The sequence below is a fragment of the Gobio gobio genome, assembly GCF_949357685.1.
Source record: "Gobio gobio genome assembly, chromosome: 2".
In the NCBI taxonomy this organism is placed as follows: domain Eukaryota; kingdom Metazoa; phylum Chordata; class Actinopteri; order Cypriniformes; family Gobionidae; genus Gobio; species Gobio gobio.
In genome coordinates, this window is record NC_137098.1 from 32,557,980 (window position 1) to 32,581,440 (window position 23,461).

The 23,461-nt window shown below is 39.3% G+C and overlaps 1 protein-coding gene across 1 annotated transcript; it reads right to left on the reverse strand.

Moving 5' to 3' along the window:
* Window positions 1–225: 225 nt before the first annotated feature.
* abtb2a (ankyrin repeat and BTB (POZ) domain containing 2a) lies at window positions 226–22,974 on the reverse strand. Its single transcript, XM_079839053.1, has 17 exons — window positions 21,939–22,974; window positions 10,552–10,701; window positions 8,233–8,440; window positions 6,687–6,839; window positions 5,734–5,899; window positions 5,542–5,631; window positions 5,058–5,159; window positions 4,765–4,861; window positions 3,888–4,011; window positions 3,549–3,790; window positions 2,803–2,981; window positions 2,550–2,655; window positions 1,924–2,026; window positions 1,747–1,837; window positions 1,596–1,664; window positions 1,342–1,455; window positions 226–1,242 (listed from the first exon to the last, which is right to left on the reverse strand). The coding sequence occupies exons 1-17, from the start codon at window positions 22,789–22,791 to the stop codon at window positions 1,042–1,044; spliced, it is 3,048 nt and encodes a 1,015-aa protein (XP_079695179.1). The 5' UTR covers window positions 22,792–22,974; the 3' UTR covers window positions 226–1,041.
* Window positions 22,975–23,461: the final 487 nt, after the last annotated feature.

Here is a 23,461-nt window from a genome sequence, read left to right on the forward strand (position 1 = left end):
GCCTGCCGGTGTTGTGCCGAATTTCGACCCCCTGCCAAATTATTACCCCCCTCGTTGAAGTCGCTACCTGATTGCCTAATCCTAACCCCACCCCTAATCCTAACCCCATCCCCCACACCTACTCCTAAACCTTCCAATACTAGGGGGTAATAATCTGGCAGGGGGTCAGAATTCGGCACCACACCGGTGTGGTGCAGTAAAATCACAAGCGGGGAGACGTTCATTAATTTCTTATCTTAGTTTTATGGCGGTTTTGTTGTTACACATGACTCGGACTCGACTGCACTCGGGATATTTTCCGAGTCCAAAATGTCCAAGTCCGAGTACAAATTCACCCGAGTGCGTGACAAGTCCGAGTTCATTCAAAATTGGACTAGAGTCCAAGTCCGAGTACCCCAACTCTACCAAATATCTTTTAACGTTTATTAGTCTTTTCAAAATTACTTGTGCCATTCGATTGCTGCATGAAAAATGTTATATCTTCAAATAATTTATTTTTATTGATCCCAATATCTCCATACCTTTGCCATACTGCATATTAGAAATACTGTATATTTACACTCGTGACATGAGAATACAAAAGTATCAACAATACTACTATGTACATTTTTGATAAATCTTCGGAGGCAGGTGTAGGACACTTTGACCACTGGAGGGCGCTAATACTGCAGTTAACATAACTTCCTCTCAGAAGCACATGAGGTACTTCAATTAGCTTGTAAAAAAAAAAAACTGTAAATCCCATCTGTACTGAGGTATGATCAAACACCTCATCAATCTACATTTAAGTTCATTATCCATGACCAAAACACAATATTAGGAAACAATTGTATACATTATTTTACCATTTAAGTCTTAAAAACTGTAATAAATAGCTCACACATAACATTAAAACATTGGCACTGGCACAGAATAGGAATTACAAAGAGGCCACCTGGAGGACAAACATCTTCTAAACAATGTGTCGGTATGGGACGCCTGTCTGCAAATATGAGCTTTGTTAACCACATCTGTAGTTTCAAATGTTTTTCCCTCATGCGCTCAAGCTCGACGTGGGCCACAGAGTGAGTGCAGTCGTGAAGCCAGAGTTGCCTGAAGCCCATCCAGTGTGTCTGGATCAAGTGCAGTGCTGCATTCAGAACCCAGCAGCAGCTCCTCAAACTGCTCACAGTCCAGGAGATCGGCCATGTACTGCAGGAAAAAGCCTTCACAGAACACTGCCAGCCCCACTGCCTCACTCGCCTGCTCAACAACACACAACAAAACACACAGATGACATTAGAAGACTGAAGCTGGACACTGAAACAATGAATATGCCCAGGTAAGCCTGTATGTACATACTTTGGAAGTCTTGTAGATGCTCAAAGCGTTGTTGAGATTAATTCTCTCTGAGCAGAGGATTTCACAGTGTCTCTTTAAAACTGGAAGCTGGAATGAGTGTGCCACGGGCAGAAGCTGTACAGGATATGACATAATGCATCTCGGCTTAATTTGACAGGTTTTATTCTCATTTGTAATGCCACGTCTTTCTATTTAATTACAGAAATACATTTAAACAGGACTGTATATGTGCTGTGCGTCAATGTTTATCTTACCTCCAGCAAATCAGGCACAGACACGTCTAAACATTCTGTTCCTCCACAGTACAGATGTGCCATCATCATCTGAAATAAGCATTAATAAGCCACTTTATATGTCATATATGTGTTTGTTTTGAGCATGTTCAGGCCAATGCTTCTTGGTTACCTGGAACGTGCTGTATTTTATGTCAGTGATTTCAATGGCCATGTGGTCTGTTGTGCCATTGCTCCTGCAGAGGCCCAGCAAGTCTCTGAACCTTAAAAGAAACGCATATACAGCATAACAATCACGTAACTGATTATAAGGCATGTAATATTAAATTAGTTTGAGTAAGAGACCCACCTCTGTGAAGCAGACATGAGCAGAACTCTGTGGGCATAAAACGGCCTTCCCTCCACCACAAATATCACGTCAGACATCTCTGTGTTATTCAGAAAATGTGCATCTGCAAGTGTGACACAGTACTTATTAACATCATATGACATATTTTGATGCTGAATTGCATGCAGTGATATGTTACTGGTACTTTTATGACAGCATGGAAGAGTCCAAAAAGTTTTGGGTCTTATTTTTTTTAAAGAAATTAATCATCTTGTTCAACAAGGATAGATTAAATGTATCAAAAGTGAGAGTAAAGACTTTTAAACTGTTATAAGATTAGGGTCCAATTCTGACTATTATCACTATTAACTATGACTTTCACCTCAATACACTCATAATTACAGATTATTAATAGTTAGTAAGGTAGTTGTTAAGTTTAGGTATTGGGTAGGATTAAAGGATGTAGAATAAGGCATTAGCATGTGCTTTATAAGAACTAATAAACAGCCAATATCCTAGTAATATGCATGATAATAAGCAGCTAGTTAATATTGAGAAATGGACCCTAAACTAAAGTGTTACCAAAATTTATATTCATCAAAGAATGTATCATGGTTTCCCCAAAGATGTGTGGTGATCTACATTACCCAGCTGAGCTGTAGGTGTGTCCTTCACTGGCAGAATAGATGGGACGGCTGTAGAGCAAACACAGTGGCTAAAGATGACTCCCAGCTGCTTACGGATGTCCTTACTCTGAATTTAAAGAAAAGAACAAATGGACAAACATGAAACAAGTCACATTTCAAATACAATATTTGACTTGGCTGACAATTCTTGAAATGTAGCATCACGCTTTTGACATTCACATGACGTTTTTGGCAATAGTTTTGTTAAGGTTACCTTGCTAGTTTTGATAATAGAGAAGAGGAGTGGAAGACCCTCTGAGAGCAGCTCCTCGCAGTATTTTTCTTCCCCGATAGTGGTGAAGTCTTTAAGGAGAGAAAGTGTGAGTTCAGTCCTGGACTGGAACTGGGCACTGCGCACGGATTCCAGCCATACGTGCAGCTTCCACGGCACTCCTGAGAGAGAATAACAAACGTTTTAAGAATTTACACATTCTAAATGTGTTTATACACTACCGTTCAAAAAATTGGGGTTTCTATGTCTTCTATCGAATTGAATGTAATAGACTGCATTTGTCAGTACCCGTAAATTCAATTTTGTTTAGTTGTCTATTCAGAATCATTGAAGAATCCTGATCTCTGTTTGAAAAAAAAATTAAAAGTTGTGATTCTCAATTTATCCAGAATCAAGCACCTTACTGGATAAAAGGAACTATTTCTTAAATAAATAGATAAATTAATGAATTAAAATAATTATAGTGTATATCTCAGGGATTCTACTCAGGTAAAATCACAAATATTACTTTTAAAACTACTGGTACTTCTCCTGGTGACAGCTTGTTTTGGTTATCTTAAAATTAGCTGAGCCCCCCTGGTAGGCCCCGGTCCTATGAGTGCCTAACAAATTGTAGGTTAATCTAACCAATAGTTGCTACATGCCAAAAATCTCTCACTGTTTATGCATCACTAATTGAATTTGTCGTCCATTTTCTTTCATTTATTGTGAACGAATCAGATGTGTACCCAGTGCCCTGAGCTCCATGGTGACGTCCAGGTATCCGTGCTCGGCGCTGTGCAGGCTGGCTTCCTGCAGGGCTCTGATGCGGGCCTTACACAGACGTGGAGAACAGACAGACTTTGCATTTGCTCCATCCGCTATTTCCTGCTTTTCTTGCTCCTCTGCTCCCTCGGCCAGGATCTCCTCCAGAGAAAGAACGTCCTCCTGCAGCCTCTGAGGCTGACTCAACAGCTTCCTCAACACGTTCCTAGGGGGAAATACAATATTCATTACATAAGTTCATAATGAAATCGAATCACTGTTCTTGATCAGTGTGTGTGTGTGTGTTTGTGAGGGGTCAGTACCTGTGTCCATGTGCTGCAGCATGACTGAAGCAGTTCATGCCCTCATAGAGTGATGATGTCAGATGCACCCGCAGCATGGGGTCAGCGCCGCGGGACAACAGCAAACTCACCATTTCATAGTTCCCTGAAATCACAGACATACACACACACACAATTAAAACTATTTTTCTAATAACGCATGGTGAGGAAAGTTCTTTGCAAATACTATATGATATGCTTTTCAACTATACACTACTTCAAAAGTTCAAGGTTAGTAAGATCTTAAAATGTTTTTGAATAAAGACTTTTATGATCACCAATGCTGCATTTATTTATCAAAAAACAATATTATTATGTGAAATATTACTACAATTGAAAATAACTGTTTTCTGTTTTAATATATTTTAAAATGTAATTTCTTCCTGTGATGACAAAGCTGCATTTTCAGCAGTCTTCAGTCTTACATGAACCTCTCATTTTAATATGCTGATTTGCTCCACAAGAAACATTTATCTTTATTATCTATGCTGAAAACAGTTGTGCTGACTAATATTTTGTGAACACCGTAATGTTTTTCCAGGATTCCTTGATTTACAGTATATAAAGCTCATTAGAACTACATTTATTTGAAACAGAAGTATTTTGTTATACTATAACTGTATGTCTTTGCAGTCACGTTTGATAAAATGAATAGGTCATTGCTGAATAAAAGTATTAATTTCCTTCAAAAACTGATCATACACTTTTGAATGGTAGTAGTAGTATTTACACTGCAAATAGCATCGGCCACTATTTACAAATAGTCTATAGTTTTCCTTTAGGAGCACATTCAAACATAACTCTTTAAAAGAAAGCACATGATAAGGATGACTTTGTCCTGTTTTTTTTTTTTTCTCACCAGCGGCAGATGCCAGCTGGAGGGGTGTTTCTGCTGAGCTGTGGTGGCCATTTCTCAGGGCAGTGCCCTCCACATCTGCTCCCACATCTAACAAGAGCTGGAAGGGCAAACAAAGTTCATTTAACATGATAGTCCTCCAATGGCAGTTTGCAATGTTAACATACTATAGATCTGAACTTAAAACATGCATTCTTTTGTAAGTCATTTTTAAAATGAACATTAATAATATACACTATTATTAAAGTGCTATGTACAATAACAGGATTGTACATGTAACTAGTGCGCATGTTCACCTGTACTACAGATATGTGTCCATGCAGCACTGCAAAGGTGAGGGCCACCCAACTGCGGCTCTCAGGATGGACAGAGGGATGTTTTGGTGAACAGTTGGGCACCTGAAAAGAAGAACAAAGTGAGTGAGTGAGAGAGAGAGAGAGAAAAAAGTATTTCTTGTTAAACAACCAAAATTCTACTGCGTACGTGTAAGTTCCCAGAGTGTTACATTACTGCAAACCAACCATCCATTCAAAAATGTTAACTTGAATTGCGCCAACCTGTAAGATATAGATCAAGGGTGTCTAATCCTGCTCCTGAAGGGCCAATATCTTGGACCAATCCTAATTAAACTAGCTAATCAAGGTCTTCAGGATTAATAGACCCTTCCAGGCAAGTGTGTGAGGGAAGGATATTGGCCCTCTAGGAGCATGAATGGATGGCCTGTTATAGATGAATGGGTGAAAAAGACATCATTTGACTGAACGAGCACAGTGCCATTACCGATATGTCCAAATTGGCTCCAGCATCAATGAGCATGTGCACCAGCGCCTCGTCCCCTGCTGAACAGGCGTACATCAGTGGAGTCATGCCCTACATACACACACAGAAAGAGAAAAACATGGAGTCAAGCATACAGCTTTTCAACCTGGGGAAAAAATAGGAGACTGAGAAGTTCAGGCTTTATGGGTTCACCTGGTCATCCATTGTGTTCACCCCGTCTGGGCCCAAAAGCTGGATAGCTTGGCCAATCAGGTCAGTGCGGCCAGAATTGAGCATGCGAAAGCCAAGATCCAGATTAAACTTGTCTGCGGCAGCCTTTGAATCTAGACGTTTAAAGGAGGTGAAACAGCACTCTGGCCTGAGAAAAAGAAAGAGAGAGAGAGAGAGAGAGAGAGAGAGAGAGAGAGAGAGAGAGAGAGAGAGAGAGAGAGAGAGAGAGAGAGAGAGAGAGAATTTGGAGTTAATTACATTAAAAGAGTGTGAGTTAAAAAAACATACAGCAATAACCTGACAAAATTATTTTACAGATACAGAGCCAAAGTACAAGTTAACTGAGTAAAGATGGAGAGAATTGGAAAGTTTGGTAAGAATGTCGCTGTGTTATGTGGGAATTAACCATTGACCTCAGTGTTAGTTCACCCAAAAAGGAAAATTCTGTCATTACTTGCTCACCCTTATGTTGTTCCAAACCTGTTAGACCTTCGTTTAGATGAAATCCGAGAGCTTTTTGACCCCACATAGACAACAACACAACGACCACATACATGCATTGTGCTTGCGTGCATAGCGCAAGAGAGTGACGGAATAGACGACATTTTACCACATAAGTCGTTCTTTTGAAAAGTATTCGCGTTGCTTCACAACATTAAGGTTGAACCACTGTAGTCACATGGACTATTTTAACGATCTCTTCACTATCTTTCTTGACCTTGAAAGTGGTCGTTGTGTTGCGTCTATGTGGGATCAGAAAGCTCTCGGATTTCATCAAAAATATCTTAATTTGTTTTCTGAAGATGAACGAAGTTCATGTGTTTGGAACGACAGAAGGGTCAGTAATTATTGACAGAAAATTCATTTTTGGGTGAACTAACCCTTTAATGTTTCCAGCACTATGCTCTACCATTTCAGTAACCAGACTATCTTACTTGAGTTGTCGAGGTTCACAGTCCAGTCCAGGGAGAAGCTGTCGGGCAGTCTGCCTCACATCATCACTGTCCACTAACAGGCTCCGCCGATGCTCCGCATGGACCATAGCGACTCGCATCCACTCCATCAGAGGAGGAAGAAGAGGAAATGGCCTGAGAGAGACATGCCATTACTTAGTTATTTACCAACATCTCTCACTTCACCCCTCTGTCTTTCTCCTTTCCAAAATGCACACACAAAAACACGCTTCCAATCTGCAGATTTTAGGGAAGATCAACAGTGGCACAAAACTGGATCAGAGAAAACGGAGGACAGTGTAATTACAAAGGCTGCTGATTTGGCTCGCCACAGCCTCTTCCAATCCTGTCATTTATTACCAAAAACAAGCTTTAATCAGAATTTGTATAACAGCATCTGCCATCTTCAACAGACACAGTCTCGCTGGAATTCAAATTAGTGTGATATTACAGAATGAATGCTCTACGGTTTCCTTCTTCTAATATCTGTGCCAGGAGTGCTGTGATTGTGAAGCATGCTCATAGGCATAACTGTCCACCTGCTAAAAACATTAGTATTCATTATCTACCGTCAATGCAGAGCAAGGTTTCCACACAGAGTCAAGCCCTCTCATCTTACTAGAGCAGACCTGAAGGTGAAATTCAAAGTATGTCTATAATCTATAGGGGGTGGGGGGATACTGATGGAATAACAAAAGAAGAATGGACAAATGAGTCTACAAGAAATGTTTCTCTATGCCAAGTTTGTAGAAACGAAAGTTGTGATGCTGCCTATTTCGGAGTGTCTTATTACACCAAGTGCACATAGCGTGCCTTGTTGGCAAGTGCTATTCGCACTAGCTCCACATAACAATGCCTGGTTGGGCCAAACAAGATAAAAAAAATTGGTGTAGTCAGTAGAGCGTAGGGTTTAAGGATCTTGGTTTTGATGCAATCGACCCGGGTTCGAATCCGCCTTTTGGCGAGCTCGCTCTTCTCCCTTTTCCCATCATATATCACATCGGAAAGGCATTTACTTTCAATAAAAATTAAGAAAATGTTCTAAAAGTGGAAATAAAGTGCCTAACGAAATTATATTTAAATATAATAAAAGCATTTATTGGGTAGGGGTAGGTGTAGGGAGGGCTTTATTGTCCCATTAAGGTGGCATCCATTTAATAATTGTAATAAATAAAATGATTTACACTCTATGTTATTATTGCATCTTGTTAATGTACAACAATACTGAGGTGCAAATAGTATGTGTAAATAGAATCTAGTTGCTATTTAAGTGCAAATAATAATGCAAATAAGTGCAAATTGAATATGAATAGAACATTTAAAAGAACAACATTTATTTGAAATATAAATATTTAGTAACATTATACAGTACACATTTACTCATTATACAGTAACATTTACATTTACCCCCACTTTTGATTGATTTAATGCATCCTTGCTGAAAAAAAAAACATGATTTCTTAAATTAAAAAATAAACTCTTTATGAACTTTAAACAGGTAAAAGAGGTTTTGGCTCATTGATCTCACCTCTCTTTACTGAGGGCTATCCTGGGTGGCTCAAGGTTGGGGTTCTCCAGTGACTCCATCTGTGGACTGCGTAGGTAGTAATAGAGTGTGTGAAGGGCGTCTGGAGACCACGAGATGGGCTGCAGGCAGAAAGGACGTCCAGGACTGAGACTGGGACTTGCTGAAACCAAACGCTGCATATGGTGCATTGCACGGGAGACCAAGTCACCTGGACGACACACACATACGTTGGAACTTCAAGCTTAAATGATGTCAAATGTTTTCATATTGTCAAATAGTATATTTAGCATGCAGAAAAAATAAATGCCTTTCAAATGGACCCTGCAATATATCCCTTAAGATCAGAATGCAGACAAGCACCAAAATCACAATGCGCTTCTGATATAGAAAAGCCATCTGTGCTTCCAGTTCAACCCCATAAACTAAAGATGGTAGCTGTGCAGCCAAGTGCAAATGTGTCTTTTTTTTAAGTGCTGACAACACACAACACAAAGCATATTTCAATATAGCAAAATATATCTTCAGACCCATCTGTTTTATGTCCAAATGTGGAAATGGAAGAGGTTTCGGATAAACTCAACGTCTAGGAGCTTTATTCTAGATTACTCTGAGGGACATTAAATCTGCTGTTTTGCCTTTCAATGCAGAAATCCAGACCCAAGCTGTTCCCCAAAGGAGGAGAAGATATGATGAGGACAGGCCAAAGACACACTCCTTAAAGTCTGTGTCGACCATTAGACAGAGCATCTTACAGTAAAGACACTGTCCTCCATATGTGGAAAGCATCATAGAGGAAAGAGAAGAGACTGAGAGAACACAGCAACAGCGGAGATGCATCATTCTATCCTTGACTGGAAATACTGCTTTTGTACTTAGCTCTAGGTGGCTAATCTTTAAACAACAGCTAATATGTGAAAGAAACAGACATAATGATCAAGAGGGGTGTGGGAAACAATCTAAGCAATCAATCACATTATTGTCTACACGGACCTTAAAAAACACTAGTTGTTAAACAAACGTCTGCTTTACGATTGCTTGAGTGCCTGCAACCATAAAGCATAAAGAAGGTGCTTTTTACTCCTTTGACCCAAACAGAAGGTGCTCTTGTATCAGCAAAACAACTGCAGGAGTGTTGCTGGTCCCCTAAGGGAGAGCGTTTCCCTCTCTGGTGAATGCGAGCAGCGCCCCCCCTCCCTCATCCTGAACTGCGGTCTGCAACGTAAACAAACTGCCCACAGTTCAGGCTCTCAAACCCCCTTAGGCAGGCCTGCAATGTCGAGTTGTCAGAAGAACGGCACTTAAAATGTACAGATGTCCCTCTCTGTCTTACAGACATGTAAAAACAATCATGCGCAAATAGCATTTCACTGGACGGTAATAGACTGAGATGAAAAATGGACAACGACAGTGTTTCACCATTAAAGTTTTAACAAGTGCCTTTTAGCTGACCTAATTCTTAAAGAGAACTGCAGTCTTTTACTAGGCTGAGAAAAGCTATTTTTTCTTGGTTAGTTTGGTCATCATTTTCCTACCCTCATGTCATTCCAAAGACTTTCATTCATCTTCTGAACACATATATCTTGAATCCTTTTTATTGTCCATCCATAGAAAGTCCAAGCAACCAAAACTTAGTATGTAAATCATAATCCATTTGAATCGTGTGGTTTAATCCAAGTCTTCTAAAGAGACACAATTCCTTTAGGTACCACTTTATTTTACTGTGTCCTTGTTACATGTATTTACCATAGTACCATACCATTGTAATAACAGAAAATTGTGCATAATTTCATCCAACTAACCCTCAACCAAATTCTAATCCTACCCTAACCCTATAGTAAGTACATGCAGTTAATTATTATAACTCATTACTTAAATATATAGTTACACTGAAACAATGACACCTTAAAATAAAGTGTAACCTCACTTTATATGATGAAAATATTTAATTTAGGCTTGAACCACTTAGGTTCTTAGGCTTTCAGAAATCTCTTAGGTTTAGTTATTCTAGGTTTAGGTTAGTTATTTTTAGTGAACCTAAAACATACTGTAGAGGCAAATGGTTTAGTTGTACTACATGAATGAATGGCTATTAACCAGTTATATTTAGTAAATCATAATCATGAATTATTTGTTTTTAAAAGTTCTAAAAGAAGCATTACTTGAACTGTTGAATTACCAGTGTTAATTACTAATGATTTTTATACCTAGTCATATTACAACAATGCAGCATTTTTTTAATTTTTTTTTACTAATAATACACAGTACACTGTCATAGTCCTCCATAAGACCTGAACATGAATTGAGGGGGTTGTAACTTACTGAGTTCAGAGAGGCTGCCCACGCAGGTGGCCAGCAGGGCCTGCTCCAGAGTCCTGAGCTCCAGCTGTGCGTAGGCATTCTCTCTGCTCTCCACCGCTGAGTCTGGACCCTCAGCATACGGACTGAAATGGGCAGGCAGAGACAGCTCACCTACACATAAACAGTTTCAATGAGATGAAATCATCAGAACAATTCATTAGTATTTGATTAATTTATCATATGTGTCTCTAAACATGAACTCTTGCGTCAGAATTGTACAGCTCTGACAATTATGGGGGGGGGGGGGTGGAGGGAGACAGACTTCCAAGAGAAAGTCAGTTGTTCCCGTATACAGTATGTTTCTCTCACAGAGATAAGAGGAGGAAGTGTGGTAAGTCATAATTTCCTCTGCTAGGAACACAGCTCTTTCTCCTTTCTTTAATCGTTTCTTCCTTGCTCAATTATTCATGCTGTGTATATTGCTTTTCTAAATGTCTCTAAGTGTCCATTCTATTCCTGAAGATAATGTTTTTTTTTACTGAGTAATTATTAATTAAAATGTACAATAATTGGTGGCAGTTAGGTGGTGTGTTTCAGCCACATCTAAAGCCTTGAGCACACTGTACGATTTTGGCCATGATTTGGCCGTCTGAGACAAATTTTGGGAATCCTAAAAGATTCCTGTTTCTTGCTCAAAATCTGTAGTCTTTGATCGCTAGTTGGACAAATTCGCCGACAGCAGATTAATGATGATTGTGATCAAATGTGACCTCTGAGGAAATTCTGCCAGTGTCAGAAATGTTGGCGCACAATCCTGCAGTGTGGCTTCTGGACAACCATAAAATCCAAAACCAATAGGAGGGCAGGACCTAATCATGGTATTAGTGCAACAATAACAAACCCCCACTTGCTCCACACACATCATCTTCATTTTTTTTTACCGCTGCAATCATGTTTGTACAGTCCGACAAGAAATAATTGCAAAGTAGCTATATTACGCAGTGTGCAGCTGGTTTAACACTGGCACATTGACTGTCATGCTGAATACTGTATATGACTCCCAACAGAAGGGTGATCTATTTCTTCTCACCACAGCATAAGTATAACTTATAGAAAGATTATCAATCCCTACAGAGTTATAAAATGTTATGTTTTTTTTCTTTCTTGAATGCAGAGTTGATACATTTTCAAGTTGATAGTCAGTAAAAATAACGAGCAGATCATATGTTTGGCAGCTGATTTATCATACCCAAATACAGGATATGTGCTGGCTTTTCTTTTAATATGATTTGAAATCCATGCCTTACCCCTGGATCTCTCTTTCACTGCGTATCAGAAGGGGATCAAATGAAGGATTTGAGTGTGGATTTGTTTTCTTTTTCGAGCTAAACGATAAACCATTCATGAGGTACAGTATACACATTCATCTGTGCCACAATGACTCAAAACATCTCTCCAGATGTTGACTACCTGATCTATTGGGGCAATTTTTTATAACGTTGTATTTTTCTAGATAGTATCCATGTTTTATATCTCAATGACATGCAAGAAAACAACCAAATAAAGGATTTCAAGAGAAAAAAAAGGTATTAACTTCCTTCCTGTCACATGAAACTGCCAACTTCCTACCCCTACTTCCAGGAAGCATAACGAAGGCAAACCCTCCCAAAGAAAGGTTATTTTCATGAATTTTTTATAACATTGTTCTTAAATTGTATTTATCTCACAGCTATTTTGTTGAACAAACTCATTGTATAGCCACTTTCAGCAGTTGAGTGAACCATGGCCTCGCTCGACCACTGCCAAGGTTTTGTTTATGCTACATCCGCAGATTCTCAGTTTAGTGTGCTATGACTGCCTACTAAACACAAAATAATAATCTTCAGAGCAGAGTATAGCAGGTTTTTGTCTGAACGATATTCAAAGATATACTGTAGCTTTCATTAACATAATCTGTGTATGTATGCATTTAATAATCTTCCATTATATCATTAAACTCCATCAGTGTGGATGGGTCATGGTGGCATGCATATATGTCACTCTTTCCAAATAATTTCTGCACAATATATAGCAGTTTTTTGTGCTTTAATATACACAGACCATGTTGCGATTAGATTTTTTTTGTGCAGCTCTACTTTCGATTTATTCAATTTATCTATCCATCTATCCATTTTGTGCGAAAATTCAATTTTCATGACTGGATTCTGGGATTGCCTCTGCCTCATGGCAATAATACGGCCTTAAGTTTACCTTTATCTGCACTGAGGGATGGTGTTCTCGAACCTCCTTCCTCCTTTTGCAGCTACTTTGCGCAAATTGGATATCTACCCTCTATATCCAAACTATTCCCATACTGAAAATTATAAGAGATTAGAGATAACAGGAGGCTGTCTCTGACATTTTCTCTGCTGTACAGAGAATATGATCTGAAATGATATGATATGATGCAGTTTTAGATGTTTAACTCCTCTAAACGTATTGTTGGATTCAGTTCCTTTTGGCTTCATTTACTTTTTTAAATGCAAGAACTTGTCTTATGCACTCTCATACAGGGCTTTCTTAAGACTGTTTGGTTAACTAGTAGTTTTTGGATAACTCATCGACTAGCAGATGTTGAAAAATGAAATATGTTTTTGCACATACTGTATGTATAAAACGAGTCGAGTCAGAATATAACTCATGCATATGCCCTGAACTGCGGCAGTCTGGTCTAGTTGAGGTCATTTTACATGTGCTACAGATCATAGTTATTAGTTAATACAGTGCAGCTGAAAATACAGAAATATGTCTTTATAGAGACCCCAAATCTAAAGCAGGTTTGCATGTGTAGAAGCTGCGTAGCAGTTTGGTCTGCCCTCTACAGCCAGATGGGTTTGTATATGGGTACGGGCGAGCCACAGGGTGTGTGATGCAGCTGGTCAGGCTGTGGACCCACAGACCCAAACCCCTCTATCCAGGACACACCCGTTCCCTTTCCCACAGCTAGCCGTGTCTATACTGGCAGCCGTGAAGCTATGGCATGCGTCATAGGCAGCCGCATGCTCCCACAGACACACATACACACACACACGCTCTCATCTGCTACCATCATTGTGGACTGAGGAAGAGGGGAATGTGTGTGCACTGCCATTATGTGGAGAGAAATTGAGCTCACACACACCACTGATGGGAGACTGGGAAATCCATACGAGTGTCATAGGCCTGACCAGGAGTTACACTGCCAATGAAAGAGAGAAGCCGGGAAGAGACAGGGTGAAGGGATAGTTGAAGTGATGTGGCAGATAATACGCTTGAAATGAGATGAGCAGCAACATTTACTGAAAGTCAATCCAATCTTGACCTTTACTCTTTCCCCGAGTGTCACAGCAAAAATGGCTGCCCACTGCGGGTATGGTTTTGGCCTTCACTTGTCACTTTCACTAATGTGTTCATGTGCATACTATAGTATAGAAAACCCTCATTAAACCAGAAAGATGATAGGCCAAATAATATGGAATCTTCTTTTAAAACTCTATCAGAGACATCTAATATTGGAGTTATGACTGAAAATGCATTCTGTTGTTAAACAAAATTGCTTGTTGTCAGGGTGCCAGACTGTTAAGGGCTTCCACTGGAAACAGATGTGTAAGACAAAAACTCTCAGGTCTGGGTAACAGAGAACTGTTTTTGATCTTGATTTTAATCTTTTAAATATGTAAGAGATTAAAAAAATGAGCAAACAATGATATAAACCCAATAAATCAATTACAGTATTTTTATATTATGCCCAATTACCAAAAAATGTCAAAATGTATGCTATTTGTAGTATTTTGTCTAAATGAAATAAAAATAAATAAAAGGTAACATTTTACAATTTGTTAACATTAGTTACAACAACATTAGTTAGCATGAACTAACAATGACAATACTTCTAAAGCACTTAATACTCTTAGTTCATGTTAATTTCAACATTGACTAATACATTTTTAAAATCAAAAGTTGTATCTGTTCATATATTTAATAGACCTGAGCTAACATGAACTTACAATGAACTATTGTATTTTTATTAACTAACGTTAACATAAATACTGTAACAAATGTTTTGCTCATTGTTAGTTAATTTATTAACTAATGGGACCATGTAAGTGCTACCAAATCAATAGTTCATCATAACATTATAATTTATGGATATTAATTTGGAGTTTGCTCAAGTTTTTCTTTGAGTTAGATGACGAAAAATTAATAAAAACGGTTGGAAATGAGCATGCAAAATTAAATTAAATAAAAAGCTAATCCAATATTGACTGGTACAAATAAATTAAATCTCTAGCATCGTCCATTGCTCTGAAATGTGTTAAAATGACAATAAACCTGGCTTTGCTATACTATTCAGACTGTTCTATGTTAAGAATTAATATCCATTTGTTTGTGTAAGAACTGGTTATTTCTTTAGTTCAGAAGTGTTATTCACCAGAGAACAAATACCTAAAGAAAGTGCTGAAAGAAACCTTTCAATTGCAAACCCCAATGCAACCACACTAATTTGCTTAAATACGAGTGATCAACTTATTTTGCTTGCCTGTTTTGGCTAAGGTAATATGGTGTGAACACAGTGGTCCAGTCACTCTGTCACACGCTCCCACAACACCACCATTCTACACAGGGCACAATGGCACAAGTGTGCTGAAGAGCCAGAGTCAATCGGCCCTTGTGTTACTAGGTGCTGTGCTGGAAGTGCCTGTTGATTGAGGACATGGAGCGTTGACTGCTATCTCTAAGCGGTAAAAGGGGAGGTGCCCTGTTAGTTGTGTGTGACTGTGCACACGGACCATTTCTGCCAAGATTTCTCCTCTCCAGAGAACAGACCGCAGATGATAATAACAACTTCCTGCATCCCGTTCAGCTCCTTAAGACGCAGCCCCCACTCAGTGGAAGAGCTTTGGGTTTACTAAGGTCAAAAGATTTACTTCTAAAACCACCCAATAAAAGAGTTTGAAAATAATAAATCCAATATATTTATGATATAATCCAACATATTTTCAGCATCATGTAACTTTTATTGTAATATTTAATTTAATGTTTAATTTATGACATTTAAAATTTTAAATGCATGACATATTCAACAAAAAGAGAAGGAATTAAGCAATATAATTGAAACAGTGGGCTGCTCATAAAGCAGATGGCTTTCCTACTTTGTCAATTGTAACATGAGTGCAACAGAACCTTCTAGGAGAACCTCCTGGAGTTTAACAGTCTTCATAATGATAAACATTATGCAGATCTTGGCAAAGGGCTCCTACTCCAGGTGTTCACATACTCAAATGCAAGAGGGATAGCATGCATATCACTGGCTTACAACTGCCAAACATCCCTTATTGAAGTCAGCTTCAAGAATACGAGGGATTCTACAATTAGGGGCACTTTTAACTACTTAAAATCTTGAGAAATTGGCAATTATTATAAAACATTTAAAAATACAACTGGAGCCACATATTAAAAAGAAGACCACAAATTTCCGTGAATCAATTGATCCTGAACAGAGACTGCAGTATGTCTTGGTATGGATCAGCGCGTGCGCACACACACACATGGTTTACAGGGACTTGGTGTGCTATAATTATAGCTGTGATATAATAATATTTGTAGTATTTTTGATACAATAATATTTGTATATATAATTGTAGATATCTGAGTACTGGCGATTCATTCACCACCACCATTGCCAGCAGTTTTAGGTTGGGCATCAGCACTGTAGATGGGACAAACGGATGCGAAAAACGCAGAAAATCTAATTTTTTTTTGACGGACGAAAGTTTCGGAGGCAGTGTGCAAGCTTGATTGACATAACATGAGGTCGAATTTATTTTTTGACGTGCGAAAATTTTACATGCGAATTTCGGACTCAGTGTGCAAAGGCCTTTAAGTCTAGGCGTTCATTTGATGCAGTTATTGTGTACATTCACTTGTGTGACCCACATTTTTTTTATTTTATTAATAAAGCATTTTATTTCTTTAAAATCATCCAAGGGGACAGAAAATCTCCACTGACTGAACTATCAGCGATTATGAATGACCTCTGTGACGGACAGACAGGTCACTGATCACAACCTCTCAGTTTAGCTCTTTGACACCCCATGCCATCTCAAGTCATAACTAAAACAGAACGACAGACTGGTCAGTTTCAGAGCGGTCAATTTGAGAGCTGGATTCTAAAGCCAAGAATTCACTCTGAAGCCTCATTCTTGAGAAAGATGGAAAAAGCAGAACAACAGTAACTCAGTACTATACAGGATCTCCATCTGCCTGCTTCTCACCCATAAACCCCTGAGCCAGTTTCCATGGAGGCAGTCATTTCAATTGCAAAGTATTTTTGTAGCAGTTTTTCAAAACATGTCATGGCATTAGAGTGGATTTCCTGATCCGGGGTTGAACGGAGGACAAAATCTCTTTCTGATGATAGCTTAATTGCTTGCAGACTATTCACTGAGCCATTGCAGACTAAAGGGGTTATCACTGAGTAGGATTTTAATGTCATTTAGCTTGTCAGACTGCAATATTAATCAAACTTGGAGGGTTTGGTAAGTATGGGATAAGTTGAGGAGAGATGGCATTACAACATTAATCATCAAGAGCTAATCCATAAAACATGATGGGTGTCAAGACTGAAGGCTAACAGATACTGCTAAATAAATCACTCAGCGTAATTGCTGTGATGACACACACTTGATTAAGTTGCACTCTGTGGTAAAGAAACAGCAAACATCACTCAAGGAACGCAATGTGGATGCTTAATTATCCCCTATTAACCATTTGAAATGGCTTTTCAACAAGGTGTTGATTACATCACATTCAATTCAGTGTTACTAAAGATCCTCAGTTAACATTATTTCCACACAAGATAACAGAAATGGTAATATTCAAACCGCAATCCCCTTAAACAGAGGCTGAAATGTATTTGACACCTACTTAAACAGTTAAAGGTGGAACAAAGCAAGATAGAATAACTCAAGATGGACTGTATTTATAAAATGACTGATTAGTAGTGATTTTTTTGGGTTGTCAGGAGGTGTGAAGAACATATGGTGTTCCCCAGTGCATTTTCTGTGGTTTATGAAAAGCTCCAAGGTACCTTCTTATTTGAACATTAACAATGTGTAAAACCCTAGTTTTCACATTTGGATTAATGAGGTGTTAAAGGGAACATTTTCTTACAATTGCAAGCTCTTTGTGTGAGTCCAAGTGATTAGATCTTTATTGTAACCAAACAATGAAGCGGCCCCATAAAATGTTTTATGCTGTATCATAAAATGCTACATTCCTACATGCACGAAGTTCTCATTTAATGTAAATCAAACCACAATTGTTTCCTCTCTTAATTCAGATAACTATAAAGGTGCATTATGTGCATTTGGTGAATATACCTGCTTATTTGAAACATAATTAGATTTCGCATGGCACGAATGGGGACAGTTTAGTTTAGATTAGATTAGATTCAAGTTTATTGTCCTTACACATGTACAAGTACAATGTCCACCTAACAATGAAAATTCTGTCATCACATGTCATGACGTTCTTTCTTTTGTGTAACATGATCTCATGAGAGAGAAAAAGTTGTATTTTATGAGGTGGCGATTTCGTATGAATTCGTACAATGTGATTCACAGGAAAAAATATACATTTTAGAAAAAAACATTAGCATAAAGGTCCACCCCTAACCCCAAAAGCTAACCATCAATGGGGTGCAGATCATATGAAAACATGCTAATGAGATTATACTGTATGAATTCATACAAATTAGCCATCAATTTGGCCAAATTAGCCATCAATTTGGCAAAATTAGCCGTAAAATAGTTACAATGTTAATTTTGAGAAATCTCTCAATCGAAGTGAGAAAGGGCTTATTCGAAATATCTTCTTTAGGTTTGGAACAACATGAGTGAATTATGACAGCATTTCCATTTTCGGGTGAACTTTCACTTTTATATCTGTACAGAAATCATCAATGGGAATATTTGTTTGAATATTGATCAATCTAAAGTCACTGCAGTGCAACTTCCATTACTGGCCACCCTGAATTTAGACTACGTAACACCTCTTTGAAACAGATGCTAATGGTTCCAGGCAGGCATGCTGGGGAGTTGAGGAAGGTCAACTCGCACACAGAGCAGCTGTCATTGCATGTTCTAGAAAGGCACCTTCTCCTCTCCTTATAGAAAGCATTTGTCCACTCTAGGTGCTTGAGGGCCCAAGTGAGACCCTCGAAACGATGTTTAGAATAGCACTTATAATGACTACAAGTGCAAACAGAGAGCACAGACCTCATGTGCAATGCTAGCTTCTCTGTTGCAGCTTCAGTCCATCTAGTGCACACAAAAAGGTGCAACATTTTAAACTTTTGCAAAAGTTGAATTTATAATCTTACTTAAGAAAAAGTTTCAGCCTCCTAAACACACTCTGGCTTTAAATGACCGTGGCTGGGAAATGCTCTAATTTTTGCGGTTTGTAGTCAAGCTCAAAGAAACTGGGCTGTGTGGGCGGAAAGTTTTATGAGGATAATTAACCAATGATGATTACAAGGCTCCACACACAGACCAAAACTCAACACCCCGTTCAGTGGGACTGCTCTCACGCTGCAGAGAGCCAATCTGATGTGAACTGCGTCTCACCTGCATCCCCTCATTTGACCAGCTCTTTTATGTCCCGTCTGTCATTAAAGCCAAGTGGGGACCTCAATTAAATCAGACTATTTATTCAAGGGCCAAATCGCTTTCCTTTTAGAAGAATAACATCATGTTTCCGGTTGACATCTTGCATGGCTGAGTCATAATGGCCATTATTAGCTTGTTTATTGTGAAGGCTTTTCAGTGACTGCAGTTGACCTCCACCTAAAATGATGGTGATAAAATGATGAAATAGATAAAAGGATCTTTTAGTAAGCTAGTTTTAACACTACAGAAGTTGTTCACGGAAGCAAGAATGAATTATGTGTGGGCCATTTATGCAATATGCTCTGCTGTGCCATCTCATTCTGATGAGATGCTTGTTTTCAGAAAATCACCCCCTGCCAGCCACTGGTGGGTTGTATATATTTTCAGCTGGGACACTGTTGTAATTTCATACAAACCATTCTGCTGCGCTGACCTAATAATATATTGAAAAACAAACAAATTATGAGAACTCAAATTCTGTATTAAATGGAAACCTGGCAACCTACAACATTAATGCATCATAATTCAGACTTCTGATGCCATCTGCTCAAAGCACTTTGTGTGGACAAATGCATAGGGGTCAAAGAACAAGACCACAGTAGCTTTCACAACAGAAAATTGGCCTTTTTTCTGTCATTTAAGCTGTGCAGCACTAAACAGTTCCAGATGTGGCTCTGCTCAGCATGTGAGACAAGAGTGTTTGACATGAAAGCCTATATGGCAGCCTTCTCTCATTCAAAAAAAATTCGGTCACACTTTAGATTAGGGTCCAATTCTCACTATTAACTATGACTTTCGCCTCAATAAACTCCTAATTACTGCTTATTTAAAGTTGGTAAGGTAGTTGTTAAGTTTAGGTATTGGGTAGGATTAAAGGATGTAGAATATGGTCAGAATATGCAGAATAAGGCCTTAATATGTGATTTATAAGTACTAATAAACAGCCAATATCCTAGTAATATGCATGCTAAAAACCCATAGTCGATAGTGAGAACTGGACCCTAAACTAAAGTGTTACCAAAAAGTCTCTACCAAGTGAAAATAACTATTTCTGGTTTCCAGGTTGAGCACAATTCAAAATTGACTAACAGTGAGCGTATGCAAATAATATTTTATCCTCATATTTTTACTCATATTGAGCTGGATGTGTTGAGTGTGCTTTAGAATGGCATGTGACTGCTGAGTTTCTAACTCTCTGTGTCACGCAGGTCAGCTGTATCTCAGTATAAGTGAGCAAAACAACTTTACCAGCCATGGGTGATTGAGCACGGGTGCATTGTCACATCAATCACACTGAGTGTGTACATGTGAATCGGATTAATACATTTCTAAGCCTATGCCTCCATAGGGGGTGTTTGAACTACACCTACGGTGCAAAGTAAAAACCACTCATGTCACGATGTTGATAGCTACCACATTCAGATGCACAAAGTGAAGTAAATGTTGATATATCATACTCTGTAGTATGTAGTTTAGTTTGTGTGCTGCTGCTGGCTGCTTCGATCTCATCCCCGGGCCGGAGGATATCAACACTTACTTTTATTCTTGAAAGGCATGACAATGAAACCATCATTTCCTCTCTTGTCTCAAAAAGGCCGCCCTGTCACAGAGACGATCAACAGACTGATTTAAACCAGAAGGAGAGTGTGTGATGGCTTTCCATTCTTCCCATTCTGGCCTCTCTCACTTGTTTCCACTGCTATACATGGCTTACTGGTGGCTTAGAGCAGAACAATGGGCTTTTTGTGCATTTCTGAAAATGTGTGTGTCCAGTGGGATGCACATCCACAGCCAAACCCTATTTATAATGTAGAAGCTATCATTTTATCAGCAAATTCTGATAAAGCCTAAACTGTGAAAGAGTGAAATCCACACAGGTAGCAGTCAAGTCTGAAACATTAAACGTTTATCCACGATTGAATCATTATTATGTACAATATTATCGTATTACAAGGAAATGATGTATTCACGGGGTTAATAAGCCATGACTTGTGCCAAAAGATGGCAAATATAATTTGCTTGTATTCACACCAAAGGCAGCGCATCACTGGGCCTCGAGTTGTCATGCATAATGATCAGACTTGTGGTGAGACTTGCTTTTCTGACATTTGTTTACGCATAATTATCCAGAGCTGTGCACACACCTCTTTGAGACAAGATGAAAGTGGAAAAGATGATTAGTATTTTCACTGAGGCCAAGATCAAGGTGCCTATCAAAGATAATCTAATAAAATAACACATTTATCAAAGAGCAAAATCAAATAACACATGAAAACAAAAATAATAAGGAATGCTTTGATGCACTTTACATCACAGAGCTTATATTACATTACAAAATGTAATTATTTTGCAGAGCTATTTGTTACACATTGGCGTTCGCTATTATAGATATGGCTATATTGTAATAGCATGCACTAGATTAAGATGTTAGTAATTTTAACAGGAAGAAATATGAAATTAAAGGTGCTCTATAAGGTAAGGTATAAGTGGTTAACTGTAACAAAATACACTCACTGTAACTTCTTTCATTTCGAAGGCACACTTGCTTTGCTTTTGTATTGCTAAATAAGGACTAGGCTACAGTGGTTTCCAAGTATGTAAATTCACATGCGCATGTTCTCACAATGAACATTCCCAGGGTAACCAAAGGGAAATACAAAAATATTACTTTGATACTGTAACGTGTTAACTAATTCAATGTTTGATTAATTTGTGTCTTACCATTGGCGTTCTTCCCGCAGATGAGATGTTCGTAGTTTTGCACGAGCCCAAATATATCCGCGTCATTGCTGACGGCAGCCTCGAGCGCATCCGCCGTCACTGGGGATGTGTTGGTTCCACTCCGCGCCGCCAGCAGCACACGGAGCCCAATTTCCTCCACTAGATTTTCAATGCACGCGGTCAAACAGATGGCCGCGTACTCATGAATGCGCACTGAGATGCGAGTGTCCACCATCCAGCGGAAAAAGCGTCCGACTGAGAAACTCAGTGTGCAGCGGGAGGACTTGCTTTTGCGCAGAACCTCTCCAGCGCTCATGCTGTACAATGATATGGCTCTGACCGCGGCCGAGACGCAGCTTCCCGCCAGCGCCCAGCTCATGACCAGTCTCATCGCGCTCTGCACCTCGAACCGCGTGCACCTGCAGTGCACAACACTCAGCCGCTGCGCCTCTCTGGAGATCCGCAATAAAGCTCTGCGCATAAGCACTGACAGACTCCTGACGCTCTCTGGAGTGAAAGACAGTCCCTCTCCAGCAACTTTACGCAGGACCACATCGATCTCTTCATCCGTCCAAGGGAACTCCTCTAATTCTGGTAACCTCGGACATTTGGAGAAGATGTCTTCTGGGTCTTCAGGAAGCACCGTGTTCACTGTGTCCCAGCTGTTGTTCCTGCTGTTCATGGAGCCCGTGTAGCTCCACCAGTTTCCCCGCTGTGGAGAACTGATGAGCGCCTGCGAGTTGGACTTGGAGGAAGACAGGCTGAGGGATCTGTAAGAGTCACCGGCTCCATATCCAGAGTCCAAAGTCAAATCCTCCAAAGTCTTCATAGTGGTGTTGCTCAAGGCTGCCATATCTTTCTATATTAAGTGATTTATTCCACGTTTTTCAAATTATAGTACTTAACAGGAGGTGAACTCCTTCCCTGGTTAGTAAACATGCAGCGCAAAGGCACAATCCTTAAGCTAACGCATGTCCATCCCTAAGCACAGCTCTAGGTTTAAAGGTCTGCACTCATGGGCAATCCAGTGCCATATGAACCCCGGTGCTCAGACAGAAACTTTTAACAGCGAAAAGTTTAATCCAATCAGCGGACAGCTTCCTCTCAGCCAATCAGACACATGCAGCGCTCGCGCAGTAGTGTAGTGAGGAGATCAATGGTTCTAACTGGGACAAAAAAGACAATTTTTATTCATTTTTTATTCTATATCTAAACACACACACACACACACACACACACACACACACACACACACACACACACACACACACACACACACACACACACACACACACACACACACACACACACACACACACACACACACACACACACACACACACACACACACACACACACACACACACACACACACACACACACACACACACACACACACACACACACACACGTGTGTGTGTGTGTGTGTGTGTGTGTGTGTGTGTGTGTGTGTGTGTGTGTGTGTGTGTGTGTGTGTGTGTGTGTGTGAGTGTGTTTAGATATAGAATAAAAAATAAAAAAAA

Excerpts from the sequence above, each read along its gene's own strand:
- abtb2a (XM_079839053.1), bottom strand. The coding sequence starts at position 22,791 with ATGGCAGCCTTGAGCAACACCACTATGAAGACTTTGGAGGATTTGACT. Across the intron at positions 10,702-21,938 it reads CTGCGGGAAGAACGCCAATG|GTGAGCTGTCTCTGCCTGCC; the intron begins GTAAGACACAAA and ends GTTTATGTGTAG. Across the intron at positions 2,982-3,548 it reads CATGGAGCTCAGGGCACTGG|GAGTGCCGTGGAAGCTGCAC; the intron begins GTACACATCTGA and ends ATTCTCTCTCAG.